Source organism: Liolophura sinensis, chromosome 8, assembly GCF_032854445.1.
Source record: "Liolophura sinensis isolate JHLJ2023 chromosome 8, CUHK_Ljap_v2, whole genome shotgun sequence".
Lineage (NCBI taxonomy): Eukaryota > Metazoa > Mollusca > Polyplacophora > Chitonida > Chitonidae > Liolophura > Liolophura sinensis.
In genome coordinates this window covers 9,116,576-9,144,243 of record NC_088302.1, presented here as the reverse complement: position 1 = coordinate 9,144,243, position 27,668 = coordinate 9,116,576, and the positions used below count along the sequence as shown (strand labels likewise).

General features: G+C 39.2%; 1 protein-coding gene across 1 annotated transcript; it reads left to right on the top strand.

Moving 5' to 3' along the window:
• Positions 1–5,168: 5,168 nt before the first annotated feature.
• Positions 5,169–27,668, top strand: LOC135472543 (uncharacterized). Its single transcript, XM_064752094.1, has 29 exons — positions 5,169–5,324; positions 6,782–6,853; positions 8,298–8,643; positions 8,946–9,093; positions 9,476–9,596; positions 10,048–10,165; positions 12,584–12,655; positions 14,087–14,225; positions 14,551–14,773; positions 15,191–15,372; positions 15,701–15,826; positions 16,142–16,258; positions 16,557–16,629; positions 17,078–17,133; positions 17,342–17,491; positions 17,787–17,898; positions 18,297–18,584; positions 18,803–18,921; positions 19,349–19,530; positions 19,878–20,011; positions 20,574–21,661; positions 21,843–22,064; positions 22,458–22,537; positions 22,834–22,936; positions 23,534–23,687; positions 24,149–24,355; positions 24,733–24,868; positions 25,207–25,407; positions 25,612–27,668. Exons 1-29 carry the CDS (start codon positions 5,169–5,171, stop codon positions 27,666–27,668), a joined length of 7,182 nt encoding a protein of 2,393 aa, XP_064608164.1.

Sequence of the window (27,668 nt, the reverse complement as noted above, 5' to 3'; positions counted from 1 at the left end):
ATGTAGCTAACTGGAAATAATTGGTATGGATCATATCTTTGTTTTCTGTTCGGTAGTGCACCGAGCCAACAAGCAAAAGTGGCCCAATATGTCATTTATTTGGGTAAAAATCAAAATTGCTGACGTGTTATCGGAAATCATATGGTAATCATATACTCAAAACCGTCGACTCAATTAACGCGTTGTTTAATCTGCATTTCGCGTTGTTTAATCTGCGATCAGTTGGTTAGATTATTCTATTACTTTTTCGTTCTTGATTTTTTCTGATTCTAATTAAACATTTGCTAGCAAAATGAGGAAACAGTAGAAAAAAAATTAACTGGGAAGCGGGCGTACGTTATTGTGTAATTATGTCCGAAATTCAAATATTCCAACTATGCTGTTGACTGGTCAAAACTTACTTAGGACAAACGGTTTCTAGTCAGGAGACTACGGGGATCATATTGTGTTCTAGGCAAACGTCAGATTTTACCGTTTAGATTGTTTCGACTGGTGAAATAAGCTGCAGTGTCAATGGTAAGGCATACACATACGCCGACTGTGGGTATAGAACATGTTTTTGTTTTCCCAAGGTTTGTTTCACAGCCATCTATTATTGTGTCAGTGGCTTTGTACAGTGTAATGAAACATACTGATTTTGACAGGATGCATGGGACCTTTCAAATCTCTATAAAAAAAAACCATTACACATCCCCGAAACACATCAATTTTATCACACAAAGACATCGTTAATTCTATCCATCCTTTTTACAAGTTTTTATAAGCGCAGTCAAATCAGACGAAATCTTAAATTCACGCGCGAGATTAACTTAATTATATACCGCACTTTTTAAACAAACCACAAAAAATCCGATTACAATTAAGGTGGTTGTTTTTAACTCCGCTCGCTTTGAAAAGCAACAACTAACCTTGGGGTTGCTTTATAAAACCTCTCGTTAAGAGCAAAGACTTTTTCATCTTTGCCAAATATTTACTAAGATTTGGAGAAATGTAAATAGAACATTTGTACGCTGACATATAAAATATTCCAAACTTTGAATATAAACTGTGTAAACAGTATTTTAAGTATCTTATTCACAGATACTGGCATACCAGTCGTAAAAATGGTCGGATACTGGTATCTGTGAGTTGATATCTTGTTTAATAACACTATTTTGTTGGCTTTAATACATTCTTTTTATAATAGCATTTGGTGGTTTAAAGTGACAGTAGCCTGTACAAAAAAACATAAAAGTCGTTATCTTCCCACGATTGGTTTTCTTGTGTCCGAGCGGCTCGCAGGTTTTTTAAAATTGTGTTTGTCATTGTTCACAAATGAACATCAGAGACCTGCTTTTTTATCCTTCATCGATTTTTAACCTGTGTCTGACTAAAACATTTTCCATTTGTAGTGAACAAAACTTAGTCTTGAATGTAATGCGGAAAGCGAACTTTTTCAGAACATACAGTGGTCATTTGTGATCGGTCTGTGAGGTATCACGAAATCTCGTTCTTCTTGAGAGTACAGATCCGATATCATCACATGTGGGATGTAACGGATAATTTACATACACACCAAAGTCATTTTCTTGACGTAGTATCTTACACACAAAAGTTAGGACTTGACATGGATTCCATATACACTTTGTATATAAGAGTTCCAGCTCTGTTTTATCTGGTGAATTTTTTTAGCTGAACGGTGTAAGTTGTGAACAGAGAGCCAAGTAAAAGATCATATCATTGTTAAAGAATTGAAGAAAACGCAAGTATTCTACCTATTTACTGTTTTACTCTTGTCAACAGGAATTAATTTTGCGTAATATTCAATCAGAGAAAATATATCTGTGTCACGAAGGAAGAGAAATGTTTAAAGATATATACATATAAAAAATGTGAAAAGGATTTCACATACAATTACGATAGATGTAATTAATAAGTATTATCAGTGACAAATTTGAGCGTTGCCATGATATCATAACCTTGCATTTTTTATCGCATTGGTTATTAAACATAACAGCTGGCAGATGCACGGCGGTGATAGAATTCCATGGTGTGTCTACTCCACACTCTCCATGACAGGAATGTTTCCGTGCGATGCATGTACATTTGAAAAAACTTGCGATGTATGTACGTTTGAAAAAATCTCCCTCGGATGAGAGCGTGTTATCTCGCAAGACTGTCTCCGGTCCGACCTTGCTAGCTAATTTCCAGAAACTATTTAAACATTTGACCCTGGACTGATATTAACGTTATTATAATGCTATCTGTAGATACCCACAATTTTTTTATCATCTTCACAAACTGTACGAGACAATACACAGTCAGATGTGTTATTTACCGTCACGCTGTATGGTGTATTGTATGACCATAACTCCAAGAAAAATTTTCATTTAAAATAAACCATTTAAAACATAGCAAAATGAAACCCCCCGTCCTTTGAATGTTACATAAACTTTATTCTGTCGCACGACGTCACCCATCTCATCACGACGTACATGTCGGGGTCCTCACACTGCTGTGGTAAGACGCCACTTGGCGTCACTGAATTAATATAATTTTAAACCTGTGGTTTTGCGAAACAGTCCTCAGGGGAAACCTGAAGCCCTTGTGTATAAAAAACACGAAGCGAAACACAAAGCGAAACCACGTGTAATGGACCCACAGAGCCTGGGTGACGCCCTGATAGTGAACAGGCACCGCTGAGGTCAGTACCGACTGCTTATCTGACACTGACTGTTTAGTAGTTGCCTGGGGGTGACGTTCTGTCATGTGGAAGGCAATAGAGCAAACAAACCCCAGTCCTCGTCAGCCAATGGCAGGACAAAGTTTTCTATTACCTTTGCATTTATTGTTTGCCAAAGGCGCTGAAGAGGTCTAATGTCAAAGTCGGTTGTCTAATATGAATTATTTTTATAAAGTTTGGTGTTGGCGCTCTTGGTGATAGCCTGAGTGCTGTCAGTGAGCGGAAGATGCGTCTTGAGGCTCAGCCAGATGTAATTGATATATTGCTTCGTCGGTGGGTGGTAGACTAACGAAACATATTAAAATATTTTACGTGAGGAGAAGTGTAAAGATGCCTATCTGACATTAATTACATTATTTGTATGTTTTTTAAGTTAATTACAATTTTGAAAAGCTTTATGCTTTCCGCTTGCACGCTTTTGAATATATATATATATATATATATATATATATATATATATATATATATATATATATATATATATATATATATATATATGTATTTGTGGAAGCCAGATTATTAAGTAATTTACAATGAAACTTGAAGCTACTGGTTAAAGTGTGTGACATTTGTGCACACTTGTGCAATGCCTAAATCTAGGTTTCTATTGTATATGACATTAAAAAACACACTTTATATTTGCCGCTATGTAAGGCGTAGACCAGTTATTATCAGTCGTTCATTGACTTCACGATATAGTCTGTGAGGTTAATGTTGAAAATATTTAGTGAAGTTTGTCTTGCGTGATGAGAAAGTGTGCTAATAAGGAAGTTTGATAAGAAATACATGTCATATTACATATGGAAAGTGTCATTTTTTGTTTAAATCCGAAGTGATGAGGTGTGTTTCCAGATACAAGGTATAAAGAACTAGAGCTCATGCGAAGGACACGTTAAAAACGAAATGAGACGAGCGTCGTCGAATTTCATATAATGTATGCTAACGTATATTTCGTAGGTTGATAACGCCGCTGATTTCGTCAGGGTTACAGTGCCCTATAACAACGAACGCTGACAAGGGTCTCTGAAAACAATGCCCGAATTCGCGTACGAGAATTCTTTTGTTTTGGGAACACTGTATAGCCTCCCCAGGTATTATAACTGGTTTCGTAGATAAGATAACTGATTTCCCAAGAACAATGATATATTTTTATTTGCCTGCTTGCCTTCCACTTCTCCGAAAACGTCATCATTGGGATGAGAGAGGCAGAGAGACAGAAACAGGACAAAGCATTTTATAAAGGGCAATAGAACAAGACATGTATAAAACATTCTTGATTCATGTAAAAACTTCGAACCACCTTGCACTTGCTATATCAAGACAGATATTTGTCTTAAGGGTGACGCGTTGATAAAGTAGGTTTTTTTCTGGTTGGGTGAAGCCGATGTTTATCAGTAGGTCAGCAGCCCGGCCCTGCGCTGCTAGACACACATTCTTCTTTTACATTCGGGCTCTGTAGTTAATTACAAATGCACAGGTGTGCCTACTGGCAAGACCCCATCGAAATTAGACCTCAGTGCTGTCGGTGTCCCAAGGTGTCGTCGTCGTTGTTGTTGTAACACGCCTACCTAAGATCCGAAATTTAAGCTTTACCTGATTAATAAGGAAATGTCATTCGCACTTCTGCAGCTCTGGTCGACCGAGTAACATTTCCAGGTAGGAAATAGAATATCGAATAATCAGCGTTTGATAAAATTTCCGTAAAATGTACAAGTTTTGTCCCAATATTTCCTGCATTTTGTTTTGATAACATTTAATAATAGTATAAATATTGGACAACCCTATAAATATATAAATAAATATTTGTCAACCAACGAAATATTCGTTTGTTATACAATGATTTGTCAACCTTTTAGGTATTTGTAAACCTATACGTCTATGCGCATAAAAAAAAATTGCATGACCAAGAAACTCCGTGAATTGTGTATGTCGTCATAACCATTTTCGCTTTTTGCATTTTCGTGTAAAGTAACAAATGTATAATTCCTCAGTTAATCTCTTTTGCTCCTCTCAACGTAGCTAGGAAAGCTTAAAAAATTAATCGTCAGGTAACACATCTGGGACGTTTTGCCAATGACACCATTTCTTGTCAGTTTCACACTACCCTCGACATTTCCACATTAACTAATAACCAACAGATAACGAAACAGACTATACGTGGCGTCTGAATAACAGCCTATGACAAAGCCTATAGAATACTAGCCTACGATGTGACACAATCATTCAAGATTTTCTTTACATACCTACAGTGCATCAGCATTTACAAGACTAACCACAGTTACTTGTTCTTTCAAATGCCTTTTAAACATTAGCATAAAGTTTGGCAATATTGTTTGAAATAAAAAACTAAAATTTGTGTGGAAGACCTCTTCATGAGTTGTGACAGCAATGGTTAACCTCCTGTTGTTTTTGTTTCAGGTAAGAAACAAGTACACCGGTGTGGATAATGCAGATCTACGACACGATAGACGGCGATGGGGACCCAAAAGAAATCGGCCTCAAAGTTCCCGGAGGCGCCAAAGACTTGACCTACCTAGACGTCTTAGACGGGGAGAGAATTCTGCAGGAACTGAAAGTCCGCTATGACAGAAGCTCTTACTACGTACGTACCCACTGCGCTTTAGTTAAGTGATTGAAGACTCGTACTTCCCTCTTGTGTCAAGCGCTCAGACTGATTTTTACGGCAAATCTCGTGGATCCTGTGGGGCATTCAGGCTACTAACTAGATAGCTTAGGCATTCTAGGATAAAAGCTAGAATGAAAAACCCCATTGTTCAAATCTTGGATCCGAATCGTCATTGAGTAGGAAAACGTAACCCCTTGCAAGTTACAAACTAAAGTCACCGTCCATGTCACACGTGGTTAATCTGCAACCAAAATATAGTGGCAGTAAATACACTGACCTACGAGTAGTTAGATCCAAACATATGGTTTCCTGGTTGTTAAGCTGTCACAGGGCTTAGTGACGTCCGTTTGTGACATAACATTGTCAGTTATGACCACGTTATACAAAAGTATACCCGCTTCCTTGAGGCGTTATTTCAAGGCAATTCGCCAGCTTAGATAAAACAACAAACACATTCAAATGGCTAATTGCGACAAAAAGTAAAGCACATTTTTGTTGAATTTATCATGTCCGTGTAGCAACAGCTGACGTGGATTTTGACTGGAATTTAAGCTTTTATTTCAAGATATAAAGAATCTGATGAAGTTATTTTTAAAAGATAAGGTGTTGTTAATTGCCTACGTTGTTACTGAATTTAAAAAATCGGTCTTTTTATCATTCCCCGCATATCACAGCAGGGTATTCAGTAGTAAATTATATTAGTTTTTAAAAAGCACCGCGCAGTTATTGTGACTCACGACCACTTCATATTAACATTGTTGCCACATAAAAGTGTCTGTTATTTTTGTCCAAACTGCATAAAATTTGAATTTATTTAGCTTTGTTTTTCCGTGTAGAAATGTTACTTCTCACCATTCCCTTATATCCAATTGTTTTAATATATCTTTACACCAGCAAAGAAATTATCAAGTTAAATGAATATTAAAATCATCATTGAATCCATATTCCAAGATAACCTAAGTGATGCCAAGGATTTGTCCACTCGTTGAATTCGTTGAAGTGTGGTCTCTTGTTTATTAAGTTTATTTTCAAGTTTTCTATTTCTCATAAAGGAAAATTCGTCTGTCGAAAGATGTAAGTTTCCTCAGAAAAGATAAATGTCCCAATTAAGACTGTCTGTGACGGTTCTTCATCAATTGCGTGGAAATGACCAAACAGCAATTTCGGTATCTTGATGAAGGTTTAGCTGAAGCATACACAGATGGATAATATTAACCTTATATTTGATATTGATTTTCCTGATTTTGGCAACCTGCGGATGGGCATGGGCTTCCCTCAGGTGATGTCCGGTTTCTTCCCACCATAATGCTGGCCACCGTCGTAGAGGTTAAATGTTCTTGAGTACGGCGAAAACACCAGTAAAATAAGGAAATAAAATTTTGATTTTCGCCCTATTAAGAATTTAATTGGTTTTTGTGTTTTTTTTTTTCCAGACGTTTATTGGAGATATTCTCCTAGCGATCAACCCTGGCAATGGAGTTGGTTTGGATCTGGACGACACAGAGGTAAACTATATATTGACTTCAGTTTATTCTCCGATATATTTCTCGATTCATGATTTGAATTTACCAGAAGTTCACTCGTTACCAAGTGTTTTAGAGTGAGAGCGGTTTGTTGCAAGAATTTAAGTTATTAATGGTAACAATACGAAATTATACAAACGGGTGATCATGAAGTGTGTGCAGTTCAGTAACTCAATTACTGGTATACCCTAAACATGTATGACACCTATAGAAATGCCTCTAAGCGGTAGAATGTGTAAGGCGGAGATGACGTAATAGACCCTCATCGAGTTAGACGCATAACCTACTGGCTACATCAGGTACATAAAGATAAAAATAGATTTTAATCAAAAACGGTTTTAAAAAATGATTGTGCGGTTTTACGCTTCAGCGCTTTTTGCGGCATTGTACATAAATTTGACCATGTATATATAGCTCTCCAAAAAACTGGGGATCGCCCTAGCCCGAGAGAAAACGGAGGATGGTGAAGTTAAATTAGGCAGATCGTCTGTGACATGCCGGCAGGGAATGTCTTCCCCACACCCTGAAGTTGAATGACCCAAAATGTGTTTAAAATAAACTAATCCCACATCGGGTTAAAAAAAAAAAACAAAGAAAAAAACAAATTTTCGAACGAAAAAATCCAGACCTACAAATGGAGGTAATCTGTAATCTTGGTGACTGGTCGATGTGGCGTGGACGAATTCTCACGAATACAAGAAATCAAATCATTTTAATGTCCAACCCGAAGGCCCTGATATATACTTTGCAAAGACAGGCTAAATCACGCGTGAACGTCGAAATAGCGTGTGACATATCCTCGTGAACAAGATGTTTTTCCCGTCATACCTTGTTGTGTATCGCGCCCTGTTTGATCAAGTCTCCGCGGGCGTTTTTCAAACAAAACAGATATCTTCTACTAAAAACATAATTTGAGGTGAAAATACAACCTTTCTCATTTGGTTATGACAATATGGTGTATATTTCGTCATTCCCTCACAACCTTAGGCTAAAGGATAAAACTTAAACATCAATTTCATACTTCGTTTGACCAATTGTGTCACGGGCAGCAAATAAGCATAAGAATATACAACATGGAAAACTTGTTATCTCATTAGGACAGAAGAACGAAGTGATATAAAGGGACAAGCCTTCGGAGAAGACTAACTAAAAATATTGAAATCAAAATCATTTATCGAATTGTCAGGAAACTGAACCAAAATTAAACTTTGAAGCACTTTCATTAAATTGCAACGAAGTTCACATTACAAGTTGAAGGTAACAATCAATTCTATCAGCAAAATAAAGGCATTTATTGTTTAACATAAATATGTGGCTTGCATAACTTTGCTTTCGTTCGTACTGACATATGCTGCTTGCTTAGACATATTGTAAATATTCATGTAGACTGAAGCATAGTTTCAAAGTAGTAATTGTTCTATTTCAGAACCATACCAAATATTCGGACAAAGCTGCGACGCCATGCAGAGATCCACATGTATTCTGGACGGCGCAACATGCACTCAAGAATCTCCGCAAGACCGGGGCGAATCAGTGCATCCTGGTCAGCGGGGAATCTGGGGCCGGCAAGACGGAATGTACCAAAATGGTGATAAAGCACTTGGCTCATATCACCTCATCCGCTACGGACAATTTACATGACAATATTGTCGAGGTGAATCCACTGCTGGAAGCTTTCGGAAATGCCAGTACGGTCATGAACACCAATTCCAGTCGATTTGGCAAATATGTCGAGCTTTTCTTCTCGGAGAACCAGGGGAACCTTGTCGGAGGTGAGACTCTCGGGGTCGTTGCTAGTGGAATAACTAACGTATTGGCTTGCAATTTGTCATTTAGAGCATTTGATAAGTTCTCAGAACCAGAACCAAATAGCGCCAAAAACCAACCCAAATATAATACTTCACGAAAAAGAGCTTGTGAGTAGTTTTGACTATTTTCGCAACCATATAACGAATAATGAACAAAATGGACAGCAAAGTTAGAAAATCATACTTTGGGATTATCTTCCGAAGAGAATTTTCTGAGATGCTTCCAAACATTCAATCATTGATTCAGTTCCTGTCTTTGTTTGCAGCCAACATTTACGATTACCTTCTGGAAAAATCCCGTGTGGTACACCGAGGTCCTGGCGAAAAGAATTTCCACATATTTTACTACCTGTTTGCGGGGATGCCAGAAGAAGAGCTACTCTACTACTACCTTGAGGAACCCCAGAAATACAGGTAAGCTTAAGTCAGTGTTGTGTGTTTCACTTACAAGACGGGATTAGAAGAAGTTTTGATCACGTTGACCATCGTGGATATGCCTATGCACATCCACGCAGGCTACAACAATGTTAATCAGAAAAATCAAATGCACATTTGACCTGTATGACTCCAAAATCATTCAAAAAATGTCGAAAAAAAATACGGTATCGATAACAGCATGTATAAGACATCAAGCGTCAAATACGCTGTAGTATTTAACTTATTCAAGCAAGCAAATTATTTAGTCATTCCAATCAACAATACGAGCAATCAGCAATCTTTTTAGCCTAATGAGCAACGTTCTGCTTTTGGAGTGTAATTTCAAGTAACCTAACCCCAAGCTGAATGTGTTTGTCAGGATTTTTGTGGACACAGAGGGTAATCACTCGACTCACTGGACATCCGAGGACGTGGATATTTACAAGGAGAAGTTTCAGGAGCAGAAAGCTGTGATGAGGAATGTGGGCTTTGCAGATGAGGTTGGTAATACTTTGTGAAATTAAAACATAAAAATGGATAGGTTCTTATGGCACAACGGCACTTCGGATTCTAGCTTCAAGTATCTGAAATTCTTAACGATGACGTTAAAAAGCAAATAAATACATGCAGGTTCTAGAATTCTCTTCTTAAAAAAGAATGCCACGGACGGACAGCAAACTGTGCGGCTTTGGCTAAAATTGCTGTAGACAGGAATCTATCTCTGTTTCTTTCATTGCTCCATCACATATGATTGTCAAATTTAATATACGCTTGATGCCGTTCATTAACCATTCAGCGGAAACTCTGTAGCTTTTAGACAACATCATAGTTGTGATAGTAGAAAATTATGCAACAAGGATTCTTATCAGGGAATATCTCACCTAAAATCAAATGATAACAAGCATTCTCCCACAACTGCTAACTATGGTCTTTTGTTTTTGCATTTGTCAGGAAATCAGCATGATTTTCACGCTTTTGTCCTCTGTTATACACCTGACAAACCTGACATTTTTACCCGACGAAGAGACAGACGGTGTTCAGATAGATGATGAATTTACACTGAGAGTTGGTAAGTATCCAGTGTAAATCCCTGTACCTGTGCATTTATAGATTTTTCTTAAGCCTGAAATTTACCCTATCGCGTTGAGAAGCCTTTCAGACACCACACACTCATCTTAGAGGCCACCAGACAACGTTTATTCTCACTTCAGGTGCTGGTTTTGCCTTTCTTGACGGTCAGAGAGTCATTTATTTAAGCGTAATAATGGGTGTAAAGTAATGTATACAATAAAGAATATAAAATCGTCTACGGTCATATAGATCAGACTTCCTCGCATGAAGTTGAACCGCATCACACATTGCATCTTCAGGTCTACCTGCAAAATGCTGCATGGTGGTTAAAAAGTCTCGCGATAAAAATTTATCATGGCGTGAAAAAACGATAAAAAAATACATTGCATGGTTCATATTTGTCAAAACATGCCACTAAGAAAATTGTCTAACAAATGACCTTGCGGTTGATGGATGCTTTTACCTTATGGCACAAAGTCTACCCTTGTTTAATTAGGATCTTTTATCTGATTTAACTCGAAGGGAATATGCAAATTTTAATCAACGCCTTTCGTTAATGATTATATTTATCTTGGATAAGAGATAAGTTTAGGCGGTCATAACGTTGAGTCTTAAACACACTGAAGCCCCTGATATCAACAATAGACAATGGAACTTAATTTGTAGAAGACTAATGACTAACATACCAACTGGAGGAAGACGGATTTGGATGATCATCAGTGGTAATTAAATACCGCCCACGGCGGGAAGAACGGCGCATGCGTGTTCAGGTCACTGTCAAGGATGACCCAGAGAATGCCGATGCATGCCGGGAAGCTTTTATGGTCAGAGACTGGATTTGCATCAATCCATTTTCGTGTGTGGATGGCCTTGTGAAACTGTTTATATTTTTACTGATCATACAGGTGTGCGGGTCTCTTCTTTTCTGTAGTCACTTAGCAATCAAGTTCAGATCATTTGGACCTGTTGTTTGGTATTACATCAGTCATTACACACTTGATACCTACAGTGAGCGATTTCACAATGAATTTAGTCACGGAAGTGCATGGTTACGCTGTAATAATTCATACCTATATGTGTGTTCTGGTGTTAAAAAACAAAGAAAAGCGGCGTACGGAGATGACTTAAGTGGCATTACTGTAACGAGCTGCCAATCAGATACGTGCAATAACAAAAAAGTTTCGCACATAGTTTTATGGAGATGTCTCCACTTTCCCAAACGCCCAGATGCCCAAAAGTCATGTAATCTTTGTTGGAAGTTCAACACTAATTTGTTAAGTACTGTCGCTGGCAATACAAAGGGTGTTAGAATATGTCTTTGTCGAATGTCAGTAACATGCATCAGCAGCTTGAGTATTCACTCGTTGTGGATGCGTCCTAAACGGGGCATTTGAACAAATGAAAAACTGGAGTTAATTGTTCGGGCCCACTGGTGCGTATAGAGTCAACGGGGAGAGTATCGCTTTTCAAGCCTATATGTAAAGACCTACTAATTAATCGGGGTTGCCAAGCGTGTATGGATAGAAAAAACGTCGATTATTATAATAATCTAAGTTGCACATACACACAGAGAACAAAAATATGCATCATTTCTTGTGGCGCCATTTAATGTGTTGAGACTGCAACATTGTCAGTAAAAGAATGGAGAAATGAACCCTATTTTTGTGCTTTTAGTCATTCGTAATTGTACATTTTTTAGAAATGTAAACAAGTATATATATATATACTCCTACTGTGTGTATCTGCGTGAAATCTGAATCAATGTTTTTCAACGAGTAAAGCAAAATTTTTAACGTTTTATGATATACACGCCTGCAAAAGAAATACTGCTCTTAAGCCACAGCAAAACATAACGAGTCGTGAAAATATGTTGCTATCTTAAGCTCGTAACTTTCCTGTATGTTGAGATTCTGGTTTAACATTTTAACCTCATCATTCATTTCTGCTCATGTCAGAAGAGAAAAAAATGCAAAAAGTGAAAAATTGCTATCCCCCCGACCTCTCACACTGTGGGGAACGAGTTTGTATACATGCAGCCTTATACTTTATCTATTCAATTCCCCCGGGCTATGCCCTGCTCCTCCCACCATATTGCTGGTTGCCGTCGTATAAGTGAGATATTCTTGAGAACGGCGTAAAACACCAATGAAATAAATAAATAAATATTCAATGCCGCTGTCGTATAAGTGAAATATTCTTAAGTACGGAGAGAAACACTAACCATATACATAAATAAATCCTTTGTTCCAGGTCACTGTTTATTCAGAACAGTCAAAAACTTATAGTTTTATTTACTTATATATGCATTAAAGTTTATAAATATACATATATTTTATTATTAGTAAATATATATGTTCCATAGATTCAGTTTTACGGTAATACATCGAAGTAAATGTTGTTTCTCATCTCTTTTCAGTTGCTAATCTCCTGTACATCGACATCAACGAACTGACCACTGCCTTGATTTCCAACATCGTCTACGTTGCTGGTAAGTCGACTTGTTAATAACAAGTGTTTGCATTATGTTATCAGTTCTGGAGCAAAGATATTTCCACATGTAGGCGTGTGGCGTCACCCAGGTATTTCCTAAATTTTTTGTTTTTTTTTAAAATTGTATGTGCAACTACATAGTCCGTTCAGAGACTAATGGTGCGTTTTGTTCTGGGATCAGCCCTGATAAGAAATGTGTCAAAATTCGAATAGGGACTGAAGTCTTGAACGTTAGATATTTTGGACACATTATTACTTTTTTCGAAAGATTTTTAACTTCTCCGTCAGTTCACATCTGTTTCAAGGACATATGAGGACATATGAGAAGATATCTGTGGTAGTGGTGGTGTGTCGTGGTTGAAAGGCGCCGAAAGAATGACAAGACAAAAATATAACCTCTATGATACCTAACATCCCAGACAACTATTATGCGAGCCAGTGCACTTGCGGTCTGAAATAGGCGTTCTTGTCTGAAGTCATTAAAATTTCAAATGTTCTGAGTGTCTTAATCCGTGGTTAAAAAACTAGCATTTTAAAGAGGTTCCTTTTGGCGATATCATGTTGTTAGGCGTTATGTTTGGAAGGCGATAAAACTTGACAAACGAGACGCTACAAGCTGTTATGTGGGCGAATGTCATCTTGTTCTTTAACCTCTAACACGAAGAGTCTACATGCATTTATAAGACCACATATTTTAGCACGGTCGGCGCACGCCTACGATACCTCTTTTGTAAAGATTTATTCAAACAAACAGAAATGTTTCCCGGAGGAAAGGCGAAAAAATTGATTCAAATTGATTTTTGACTTAAGTGAAAGCACTTTAAGAGTTGTCTGTGGTAATTAGGACATACAAATCAATGATAGATTTTCCTGTAAAGAGTTGACTGACCCTTATGGGTTGACTATTGCTCTTTGATTCTGTTAAAAATGATCGTTTTGTAATGATTGCAGTGCTAATGGTAATGACTGAGGGGGGATTGTACCGGTAATGCAGGAATTTATTCCCTTTAATTCAAATAGAGACCCTGAGTAACCCTACAGACGGCTGTAAGACAAGACAATAAAGAAGTCATTACATTGCCGAAAAATTGTATTGCGTCAAAATGAACAAACTCAAAAGTCATAAAGACACTATTTGGTGAAACAGTTAAGGAGGATGTGGAAATTGTGATGGATGTATCGACCAGAGGGTGACGACAAAGAATGCTCTAACATAGTCAAAGGAAACAGACATTTTCACATTTTTGCTAATATGAAAACGATAATAATGCTTTTATTATCGCACACTGGACAAGAGAAAACTCGCATTAGTTTTATGCAAGGTCCTAAATACTGGCACGTTCAATATATCTAAATATTGACAGTAATTGTTTAGATGATTTTACGTCTATCAAGGTTTTCAGAATGTCTTTCATTGCCTTCGTCACAGGTGAACGAGTGGAGTGTTTAAAGAAGCAGGCACAAGCTGACGATGGTCGCGATGCTCTTGCCAAAGCTCTCTACGCCAGGCTCTTTGGTTGGATTGTCGGTCAAATCAACAACAGGATCGTCCCCAAAGATAATGCCAGGTATAAATACACCTGAAAAAAAACTTCTTAACAGTCAAGTGATTCAAAGCTACATATTTTACTAGTTTTGCTTATTATAACAAAATCGTTTTCAGATAAAATTCCCAAGTAAATCGTTAAGAATGGGCGCAGAAAGTTACATAGAAAGTAATGTTATAAAACCAATAACTCTGTGTTAAGTGAAGTGTTTTCGTATCGTTTTATTTCACCCAAACTATACTACTCATGAGGCGCAAAATGTTGTCGCGAGTGATACGCTATGATTCGATTTGAATCTATTGAAACAGGGGCATAATCATCAATTCTCTATAACATTATATCACAGGACACAAGAAGCCAGTATCAGCATTCTGGACATGTCTGGTTTCGAACATCTACGTGCCAACAGCTTCGAACAAATTTGTATCAACGTCGCCAATGAGAATCTTCAGCAATTTTTCAATGATTACATCATTGAGAGAGATATCCGAGAATACGAAAGCGAAGGCGTTAAATTGTCCGACATCAGCTTCCCAAACAACCAGCCGCTTTTGGACTTATTTCTCAAGGTATAAATGTTTTCAAGGATTTCCTCTTATCGCATTGGATACCAACCTTTCACAGTAAAAAGCATCAGGGATCTTTCCAACGACGTAGCTTTTCAAACATTTCACGATGTACAAAATGTCCAGAGCAGTAAATTTATGATAAGGAGGCAAGGGACTGAGGTTTTTTAGGTTACTGAATGAGCTGTTTCGTCCTTCTAAACACATTTGGAAATGACTTACTTTTCGTGGTTGTATTTCTGCCCTTTGTCTCGTAAAAACAGACAAGGCTGTGAAATTACATGGCTACATAGAACTGTAAAGAAAAGTGGTCACTTTTCTGTGGAATGCATGTTTTTACATCCAAACCAAAAAGAAAACCAAATTGTTACGGCATGCAGAAAGCGTATGTTTGTTAACAGTTCAATGTTAACTTTTCAGAAACCAACTGGCATTTTTTACATTATGGACGAAGAATGTAATTTCCCCAAAGCAACAGACGACACACTGGTGCAAAAACTAAACTCAGTCTGTGATGAGTCTGACAACTTCGTCAAGTCAACATTCGCTGCCAACGCTTTCACTATCAAACATTACGCTGGAGAGGTGAGTGTCTTGTTAGTGCAATGAGGTGACATATCAAACGTCAAACTAATATTTTGTGCATGTGGACAATTTACTAAAATGTAAAGGCAAAGTTCATAATAATAATTCCATTGTCAAATTTCTGGTACTAGAATTTCCTCTGAGCAAAAGATCGAGATATTTGTCTTATGATTCCATTACTCCAAAATTGAATTTTAATGTCAGCCTCAATTTTGAATTTGCGTTCATTCACTACAACACAAAAACAGCAGGTTTATTTACTAGCTATTGTTCTTAATCTATCACAAACCTCACACAATTTCACGAGATTATTGTTTTTGTTTACAGGTCACGTACGATGCCCAGCGGATTCTTGGAGAAGAATCGAGACAGTCTCAGCTTCAATTTGATAGAATGTATGCAAAACAGCAAGAATGAATTTGTGAAAGCATTATTCTTGTCCAGCATTTCGGAAACGGGATCTATTTCCAGGTAATTAACGTAAACGATGTCACAAAGTAGAAATTCCAGTAAACCAGTAATGCATTTTAGCTGCTTTTTGTTGTTCCAGTCTAATCAGTCCTTAGTTGGTTTGTAAATTCTCAGCATATCTGGTAAGAGGTTTTGTTACAAGTGGTTTGTCTCCACGATATAGCTGCAGTATTGCCCAAGTAGCGTTAAGACATAAACAATCATTCACAAGTGGTTTACCCAGTAAATTGCAGTAAACTCAACTTTGGATGGGGAATGTAGTTCAGTTTGTTTTTTTCGGTATTTGTAACTTTGTTTTTCGATGGACATTTTCAGGACCTCCAGCTTCGTGAGAGTTAAGGACTCTCCAAAAACCAAAAGGGCCGAGATCGCACGTGACAATGGCAAAGTCAGCCTGTCCAAAGCATTGGCTAGAAGAATCAGGAGGCACAGGTGGGAGAGAAAAAAAACATAACACTGACATAGTATTGGTAATTTGTTTCGTTTTAGTGCGAGCTAAATTACAAACTATTTTTGATGCAGAATTCATTCATATTTAATCCTAGAGTAATTTTGTTCATTTTTTTTTTGTCAAGAGCAGAAAATTTGTTTTACGACATGGCCTTGAGTATATCATAAAATTTCGGGAAAATCATCATCAAGAACTTATAACAATGTCTGTCAGTGCATCATTATTTTCATGACGATTTTACAATGGATGAAAGAAGCAATGTGATCCTTTTTTCTGCAGTAAGAGCGGCGGGACCGCCTCCCAGCCGAACACAGGAACCCGCTCTACCTGCACCATGGGTGTCTACTTCAGGGTAAGTTCACTCATTCCAGGTGTAATTCCAGGATTACAGTAATAAAACAGTTAGTTTCTTACAAATTTTGGAAAGGAGTAATAATTTGCCCACGTGAATTAGTTCTTGCCCATGAACTGTTCAAAATGACCTCTAGCACGCTAAGCACACCATGCATATCTCCATGCAATTTAAATATTAATGACCCAGACACATGCAGTACAACGCTTTGAAGATATTTGTAGACATCTTTGTAAGAGTAGTAAAGATTGTGAAAAAATAGACGAAATATTTGCAATGTCAGTTTACGACTATGGACAATGATAAATGTATTATACAAAATGCTCGGCGTGAATGTAACGTGTAACTTATCGAAGGTAGACACTCAAAATGATATCAGTCTCATCAATGTTTAAAATATTTGAGCAATTGTCCAAGTTTTTATTTGTAAAGGTCATTTTTTCTCCAGAGATCTCTGGCAGACCTCCTGGCGAAGATGTCCAAGACTAAACCGTGGTTCATAAGGTAGGATCAAGGGCCATAACTCTTGCCCATTATTTTGCTCCGTACAGTCGCTGAATTGCATAGAACTTGTAGCATCGTGTTGGAATTAACTTTTTGTAAAGGTTAACATCGAAAACGAAAAAAAAATTTCTTACCTATTTTACCTGGGAGATATTCTATTGTAAGACAGTGACCAAAAGTCTTTCAAAAATGATGACATTCATTTTAGATGTATCCGAGCAAATGAAACTGGCAAACCAACAGATTTCAATCGACGCATGGTGATGAGACAACTGAAGTGTACGGGTATTATGGAAGTAACCCGGATCAGGAAGGAAGGCTATGCAGTGCGCATGTCCTTCACTGATTTCTTGGATCGGTAAGTACATAGAACAAAATTTCACGTTCATTTCAAACTGTCTGAATAAGTAAAACTTTCGGACTGAAATAATTGCAACAATTCATCTAATATATTTATAAAAATGCAAAAGTTAATTTGTATCTTTTGCGCATTGCATTCGCTGCGAGCTGAAAGGTATTTGTGCATGAAAGATATTTAGAAGCCAAAAAAGTATTTGACCTCATACTAATGCTGACAAAACACACTACTTGAATGTCAGTTTTAAAATTCCATTAAAGTGCAATGCCCGATTGAAAATATTGCTTTTGTGTAGATTTGGAGAACTGCAGTTCCCGCCTGGAGCAGTGGTCGATCCAACACCAGACAACTGCCATGCCATTCTCAGCGACATTGGGGTGGAGGGCTACGTCATCGGCACCTCAAGGGTATGTTAACCTGTTACACAATGATCATTCTGTACCATCTTAATATGTCAAACATCTCATAATACCATCCTAGTAAGTTAAACATCACTCACTACCAACAAAATTTGCCGAAAACACCCTCTTACACCCAGACATATTAAATCTCACACAATAGCGCCCAAATATTTCAAACATTGTCTATTATACAGGTATGGCAAAGGCCAACCGATGGGATTTAAATATGTCAAGCAGATGGCAATGATAAATATATGTTTATCATTATCTGTAATCCATTTCCTTCTAAGTCCTTACAGTTTATGAGCTATACATCATCGCGTTTTAAGTGTCAACGTGAGAGACAGTGTGGATGATCCACGATTCTTGTGTAAAAATTTAAAGTTCTTCAAATGTCAATTCAGATCTACATGCGACAGAAGAACAATAGGATCCTTCAAGAAACGCTACGTCAAAAACGGCACCGCAGGGCGGAGCTGGAGCGGCTAATGATGGCCCAGTCCAACGATAGCAGCGAGATCTACAGCTCCCAGTCTGTAATCGCCGACACAATCGACACCGACGCTACCTCCACGCGCTCCTCTGGTTATCGTGGTGATGTCGTGTCCGTCAACTCCTCTTCGTTGGCCAGCAAGACCGATTACGGCTCCATAGCCTCTTCAGAAAGACCGTTCGGATCCAAAGACGATCTGGTAAAATATTCGGATTTGTTTCGGGAGAATTTGTTACTGGCGTAAAGCATTGGTTTAGTTTAGTTACAAAGAAAGAAATAAAAGTTTATTTGCTCGCTTGTACATGAATATTTGTCATTCGAAACATTCTTCATATCTAATCAGTATGGCAATAATCTTTGAATCCATTATGATTTCCATATTGAAGTATTAACGTTAGATATATGTCATTTTCCCAGGCTAAGGAGTTCCGCATGCATTACCACGACATGTCGAGTAGGAGCTCAGAGAAAAACATGGCTGCCCCTACCCCACCACCAAACAAAATCTCCAGTGGTATTAGCGCTAAATTACAACCGTAAGTGAACGTTTAACGCGGGGTGTATGTGCTCAAAAGTAATTCCCTTTGCGGTGGACTTAGAGTAAATCATCACTGAGATTAGTTAATCTTAAAAAGAGTTCACAAAAATGAAGAGCAAAACGAATTTGACGACGTTCACTGCAAATATTTCCAATACCTTCAAGAAATAATTCCATTATTTCCAAGTCACAGATGTTTATTCAATTTCAGTATTTTGGAACGTTGATGATGTCACGTAGAGCTCAAAAACAGATTGGTATTAACTGTATGTACGTTGTAACAAATCTCATTAGTAAGATATCTTTGATGTAGTTGAAAGCCGAGCCGAGTTGAAAACGTCGAGAACTGAACCTTTTGAACCTGTTTCAACCTCCTAATTTATTTCAATGGTTTTGACACCTGTAATATGTTTCTTGTTTGACAGGCGAGTTTGGGACAGGTTTCGTATGATACCACGTGAGCGAGTGAGTTCCAGTGAACGATTTGAACCTCTGTTGAAACTCTTCAAAATCGTCTGGTACTTTTTCTTGTTCGCTGTGGTTTTGGCATCAGCCGTTGTAAGCAAAACTACACTTCTTCTGATGACGACAGGACTTTCTGTGGTAAGTGGTACTGAATTCTCTTTTAAAGCAGTACAGTAAATTGTGTGTACTTTAATATGGGACGGGCCAGTCAAAATAAATTTAAAATGAAACTTCTGCTTTCATCTTACTCATTTGTTGATTAATTCTTTAAGTAACAAACCATCATCCTGTACAAGGAATATAGTTGCATATCCGAGATTCTAAGGACTATATGTTGTCCATGGTGAGGAAAGAAGGAGTCTGGTCACCATTACCTGTTCACAATCTTTGGGAATTGGTTTTTGTACGCGTGTTACCCCCAGTAAAACAACACTGTCAATCAGTTCAACGTTTATTTATTCAATGAATGTATCATTTAATTACAGAGAGATGGTCCTCAAAACGTGGTGCGGACAAAACTGGTGATTTGTGTGATATTTCCGTACGCCTGTTGGTTTGTACTCTACACTCTTAAGGCACTGTTTGGAAATCAAGCCTGGCCAACGTTTAAGCTTTATACTGCTGTAAGTATTTAATACGTTAATCGTAGTGCCCAAATTCAGGCTGATGGCACAGCTGTATTGTGTGACAGCTTTATACATTTACATAAACAGTTAGAACAAAACCCTGACTGAGGTAACGACCGTATTTTACCGGTTACGTGTGACCAACTACCAGCCATCACACTGTTGTCACTGCTCAGGTCGTCTTCTGGTGGTACTCTCCATGCTGTACGCCTTCAATTATATTATAGTTTAAACCCAATATGAAAGCCCTTGGCACTCATTAGCTATCACAGGAAGAAGGTATTAACTGTTGACTGAATATATAGCATCGTATATGACTTCGAATCTTAACGGCCTGGCTTTAGACTTCTATGATACATAAACTGGTAAAGTGCTTAAAGTCGCTAATTCCACTGGAAAATATCAACTCAAAGTCAGAGTATTGGAGTCAGCTACGCATAAGGAGCACTTAACAATGGTTAACTGTGAATGGCCAATTGACATTCTCTTTGAAAGAGTATGCCACTTTGAGACTGCATTCGTTCTTAATCTGTATTCCTTTGTGTGTTGATGTTCTAAGGTGTTTGCGGTGGAGCTACTACACACTTTTGGCCTGTCTCTGATCCTGTTCCGCATTCTGCCGAGTGTGGACATGATCCGAGGTCTAATGGTGTTGACCAGTGTGGCCGTCTTCCCGGCGTTCATGAAAACATTGATCAAGATGAGGGAGTTCTCAACAGGCGGAGGTCCCAAGCGATTCTTCCTTATCATCCTGAACGCCTTTGCCTTCCTCATACAGTTGGGTGCCATACCGGTCATGATGCTGCTGGGATTCACCATGTCCCACTCCGAAAAAACCAGCGCCCTGATCAAAGCGGAGACATTCGGAAACAACACCAACACTCTTGCACGTGACCCCACAACCACGGGGCTCAGCTTCCACTCCATCATGTGGGAAATCCCCGTTGGATTGATCTGTGTGTCTTTGGCATACTGGGAAAACTTCGCCGACTCGGATCTGTACCTTTGTGGGTTGCGAATATCAATGAACAAATGGAAGAAGAACCTGCACGCCTGTCGGGAGAAGGTCTACATGTTTGTCAGTCTCTGGAAAATCGTGTGGACGCTGATCTTCGCCTACCTCCTCCTCGACAACTTCTACCTGACCCTGTTTGTTCACTCAGAAGGAAACGTCACGACCACCAGTGGAGAGGTAAAGTCTGTGCAGAAGAGGCAGGCTCCGATTTCGCTCAACACAACAACAACGACAACGGCCGCACCAGAAGACGACAAGGCATATTTGGTGGAAGAGAGCCTTCGGCTTCACTTCCTTGGTTATGGGCCGATGTGGGCGCTCATGTTCGCCACTGTCGTCTGCACTTACTTCGGAATGATGGCATGTAAGCTGTGTATGCAAATCGTTGGCTTCGCAATGCCGATGATGCTGGCAACACCGGCTACCCTTGCGGTGATCCTTACTCAGTGTATGGTGGAACGCTGGATCCCGGGTCACTTGAACTTGATCGTGTGGTTCTGTCCGGAGAAAGCGATCATGGGAGACATGCTGCCGTTCCATTACATTGCATTTGGTTTGCTTTGGTTATCACAGATGATTATTGCCAGTCACATATGGTTCCCAGCTTCCGGTAGAATGACCAAAACGGAGAGGTGAGGATTTCTTGCTTGCAATGTTCTGCATTTTCTTTGTTTCCCAATTTATAAGGCATAAAAATGACTTTTTTATATCAATTCCTTTAATAATTAAACTTAAATGCACAGGAGGAATAATTGAATTAAAAAGTGAAAATGTATATATATATATATCTATATACTTTGTTGTTTATTTCAGATTGTTCGTGCTTCCTATGCGATGCTCCGCTCTGGTGGAACAGAGCTTATTACTGAGACGCCGCAGAGATGACAATGACCTGGCCCTAAAACCAAGTGAGGACGAGGAAGACGAAGACGAAAGCTACAAGGCCAATGACATAGTCCCCAGGATATACGCATGTGCAACAATGTGGCACGAAACTAAAAACGAAATGACTCAGTTGCTGAAATCTCTCTTCCGGTGAGTTAACATAGTATTCATATCACCAGAACTATACATAAATTTATTGTAACAATCCTGCGTCATTTAGCCTACTTAGTTCATCGTTTAAAGATCACATAGCAGATCAAAAAACTGGGCAAGTAAATAAATACTTTTCAGTTGAGGTCTCGTTGGACCTTTCGCAAAAATTGTCGTTCCCGTCACACATATGGTTTCTGAACACTGAGATTACACGTTCGATTCTTGCTCTGGTGGGTTTTGCATTGATTTTAAGTGAAGATGTTCCTTCGATACTTTGCGGAGGACATATTAATGAAAAAGGACAGCGTCAAACAGTAAATAAAAATACTGTTAAAAATACATTATATGCGATTTTCACTTTACATATGATTTCTGTGATTTTTCTTTCAGAATGGATCAAGATCACAGCGCTCGTTATCTAGCACAGAAATACTACAAGATCAAGGACCCAGATTACTACGAGTTTGAAGGTACTATAACTAGGGCATTTGCAGCCATCATCAAATAGGGAGTATTTGATTAAACTTTGACGTTATCTGCGATAAATCAATCCGTATATTAAGTGCAATGCTGTAAGACACCAGATTTGCAGAATCCAGGAATCTGTATTAGCTGATAAAACAGTGATTACTCCGGTACAGAATTGCCCAACTTGTTATAAAAATTGAAGTGAAGTTGTTCAGGCACACACTACTTTTATTTAATGTCTTAAGAGACCATGATAATGAAACATCGCTTTGACAATACCTTCATTTATTCCATTCAGCCCACATTTTCTTCGATGACGCCATGGAGTTGAACGACAATGACGTCATGATACCGAACCAGTTTGTAGCTAATCTGATCGAAAGCATGAACGATGCGTGCAGGTACGTAATTTGCTACTATTTAAGCACATTTAATGTTTAACTTGAACATTTGGAATAAAAACTCTGACTGATGTGAAATGACACTAGACTGTATTGCGCCGGTTACGTGTGATCATTTGCCAATTATCATACTGTATCGCTGCTTTGATTTACTCTCTATGCTGTATATAGAAAATGTTTAGCTTTCATGAGGAGGATTCTACAATTTTACAGCAAAAATATTATTTAGACCAGAACTAGATTCTGATAAATCTCTTATCACAAGTCAGATTGCACCAGGTGACGCATATGGACGAGGTCGAAGAATTGCTATTTAATAACGTTATTTTCTCAAAAAATTCTTTTGTGATTTTAAAATGTATAAAATGCTGAAAGACTCTTAATGCTTAATCATTTCATTCTGCTGAGCGGTTCGAAAATGACAGCCTACTTTAATATCGTAAATTCTGTATCGAGAAACTAGCACTTGAAAATTTTGAAAACATAAAGCAGAATACATTCATTAAAGCTGAAAAGATCTTTGGTACTGAACACTTGGGCAACTGCCTAAACATCTCTAGCGCTTTTGTCTGATTCGTGTAGTTTCTAATCCCACAGCTCTGTTCACGAACGGCCCATGTTTATGGAGGCTCCCATCAAGACAGTCACTCCTTATGGAGGGCGGCTAACATGGCGTCTCCCTGGACGGACTAAACTGGTGGTACATATGAAGGACAAGACCAAGATCCGTCACAAGAAGAGGTGGTCACAGGTCAGTGTTAAGTAGTTACGTGTATATGCCTCACATATTACGAGTGGTTACAGGTATATACCTCACATATTACAAGATGTTACAGGTATATGTCTCACAAATTACAAGTGGTTACAGGTATATGCCTAACATATTACAAGTGGTTACAGGTATATGCCTCAACATATTGTAAGTCGTTAGGTGTATATGTAACACTTGTTCGGCCGATGACAGATGAGACTGTTATCTCTTCCAAACGGGACACAGTTTACATGGCTTTGACGACGACCAATTTCTGGTTAGACTAAAGGGCTGATTTTTTTAATTGGAAGCTTAAATGAGTTTTGTAGTTTCAAGCAAGACGACAATGGGCGCTACAAGTTAAACCAGACTAGAATCACAAATCGAATAAACATACTTGGACATATTTTCAACAATATTCGTGAAGAGTCTCTGTATGTATGTTAACATCCTCTTTGTAGGTCATGTACATGTACTACTTGCTCGGGTACAGAATCTTTGCGATCAAGGACTACAGGAAGCAAAAGGAAGAAGGAGCCAAGAACTTCTCTCCGTATGAAGGCTCTCCCATCAAACTGTCCGCCACCGAACTCCGCCGTCGCCGACGTGCTGCTCACTACAGCAGGAGCGCCATCTTCCACCAGATGGACGACGAAACCGAAATTCAAGTAAGCAAAAGAGCTACATGTAGCACTTTGCATTCATGGTCACATGGGCTCATTTCAAGTAAACCGAATCCACTAGGAAAAAATTTACAAGTGATCGGAAAATACTTCTAAACGATATAGTATGAAATAAAAAAAACCCCTCAGAGTATGTCTCAAAAAGGAGAAACTTTGGGTGGACAAAAAGGGAACGATGTTTTAGTGGAGATATACTTTTTTTGAGCGGGTGTAAATATATTCATGTTTAACTGAATTGCTAATAGCCTGGACCTTTTCAGCTTTAATGAATTTATTCTGCTTTATTTTTTCAAAATTTTCAAGTACTAGTTTCTCGCCACAGAATTAACGATATTAAATAATTACTTACCTTTGTACCATAGGCCGAGAATACGTTTATTCTCACTCTCGACGGAGATGTAGATTTCAAACCGGACGCTGTGAGACTTCTTATGGATCGTGTGAGGAAAAACAAGAAAGTAGGAGCTGCTTGCGGACGTATCCATCCCATCGGATCTGGTATGTTTTTATGTCTCAATAACTTTTCGATAACAAATGAATTACTCTGCTGGTAAGCGCAAGTTAGTGATTACATACTTCGGATCACGAGACATTATGAACGGAAACGAGGCTTAGGAGCACCCGCGGGAGCCGATATATTTGCAGTGTTTAGTTTTCTAAACTTATTTCGCCTAGTTAGTGCTACATTTATTTTGATTGTGTACTATTTACAGGTTAAGAGAGAGCGTGTTGGACATACAGAAACTAGTATTCCTTTATTACTGGCCTGTGATTTTCACAGATTGGGACTGCGAATTAATATTATGAAGTAACAATATTTTTGCAATTTGTTTCAGGACCTCTAATCTGGTATCAGGACTTTGAATACGCCATTGGTCATTGGCTGCAGAAGGCTGCAGAGCATGTCTTTGGTTGTGTACTTTGCGCTCCTGGATGCTTCAGTTTGTTCAGAGGTTCAGCCTTGATGGATGACAATGTTGTACGTTCTTATGCTACTCGTGCAACAGAGGCCTCCCAGTACATTCAGTACGATCAAGGTAGGATAGCTCATTAGGATCAGTCCACAAAAACAGGTTTTCGAAACGTATGTAAACCTCAAACCCATGGGAGAAAACTGTGTGTACTTAAACTCTTTAAAAGAATAAATGATACAAATAAGCCATCCATTTCAGTTTTAGGATTTAAAAAATTCAACGCTATTTATCACTCGATTAAATTTATCTTTTCCTCTTTTCATCCAGGTGAAGATCGTTGGCTATGTACCCTGCTACTACAACAAGGATACCGTGTGGAATATTGTGCAGCCTCCGATGCTCTAACCCATGCCCCGGAATCCTTCTTCGAGTTCTTCAACCAACGACGTAGATGGGGTCCATCCACACTGGCTAACGTCATAGATCTGATCTCAGACTGGAAGAACACCGTGCGCCTGAATGACAATGTGAGCCGATTCTATATGCTGTACCAGTTCCTGTTTATGGTATCCACCATTCTCGGCCCGGCCACCATCTTGCTCATGATAATTGGTTCTCTGAATGTTGTCTTGAATATCGGCATTGGGTGGGCTTACCTGTTAGGCCTGGCACCTCCGGTATTTTACATCATAATATGCCTCTACACGAAAACAATTATCCAGCTGTACACCGGGGCAATCCTCAGCGCTGTCTATGCCATTATCATGACCGTGGCCATCGTGGGCTCAATATCAAACGCTGTCGTCGGTGGCCCAACGAGTCCAAACACTATTTTCTTGATCCTGTTGGCAAGTGCTTTCTTGATATCTGCCTTGATGCACCCACAGGAAACGCTGAGTATAGGTTATGGTATCTTGTACCTGATCTGTATCCCGGCTGGTTATCTCATCCTTACGGTCTACTATCTGTGTAACTTGAACATCGTCACATGGGGAACCAGGGAAATGCCAGTGAAGAAATCTCCAGAAGAAATTCAACAAGAACAACTGGCTAAAGAACAGAAAAAGAAGAACAGTGGACTGATGGTGAGACTGGGATTGGATTCCGCCATTCGGGAGATGAAAGATCTCCTCAAACAACTGCACGGCTACATGACTGGAGCTTCAGCTAAGAAGAACAAAACTGATATCCTTCTGGAGGAACTTGTTCTGGAAATGAGAGCACAGCGTGGTGCATCTCCCATCGACACGAAGACCAAGGCTCTGATCCAAAGTTCCGATGATGATTTAGAATCGGTAATGACAGATACCCCAACCTTGAAATCTGAGGTGATTCCAACGATAACTAGACCTCCGAGAATCGATCGTATGCCCAGAGAAGATCCCAGACGACCAGCATGGCTAAGGTACCCAAGAGTAGGAAACGGCCCATGCAGGCCTTTGAAGCACTTGGAAGACAACTTCTGGAGGCAGTTGATCAGTCGTTATCTGCACCCTATTAAAGAGGACAAAATTCACCAGGAAAAGGTCGCCACGGATCTGAAGAGTTTACGTAACAATGTCGTATTCGGTTTCTTCATGGTGAACGTAATTTGGATGGTGCTGTCTCTGGAACTGGCTATTGTCTACGATCGAGTGCAAGGTCTTTTCATTGCTATTCCTCACGTGGAGGAGGGAAAAGAAAACCACCTGGAACCATTGGGATTCGTCTTCCTGATTCTTTTCGGTCTTTTGCTGATTACACAGTTTTTGGCCATGTTGATTCACAGATGGGGTACGCTGCTGCATTTGCTCTCCATCACGGAGGTGCCACTCCTTCCTAAAAAGCACGGTATCAATGACGTAGCTCGAGATGCAATTGAGAAGAGTAGGAGGCTTCAGCGTTTGATCGACATCGAGTATGAGCCTGAGCCCGACCCAGATTACCCAACAGACGACGACATGAACGAGCCGTTCCCAGACTACGATTCAGAGTACGAGAGTTCGTTGACGTCAGCACCATCAGATTCTCTCTTAAGCGACTTCCCTCCGTCGTACCACAGCGATGAGGAGTTCTACCCGTCGAACATGTCGGACAAGAAAGAGAAGCGCAGGAAGAGGCGTGCAGTGTTCGACGAGCGTGGCTTCTCGACGGGCCACACCTTACAGCAGGCGTTCATTCGTCGGTTCCGCCGCATGCAGTTGGAAGAACGGGACCGACAAGCCTCCATGCGCTCCGGATCCCAGACCTCCCGACCATCCTTGTTTACCGCCTTCAACATCAGCAGGGAAGGTACGGTCGCCGGAGATAGCCGACCCGAGACGGACGTCGAAGCCGGACCCTCCCGAGCTTCTTCAGCACTGTCGCTGCCTGTTTTGAGCTCAACGTCCACTCCGCGTGCCTGA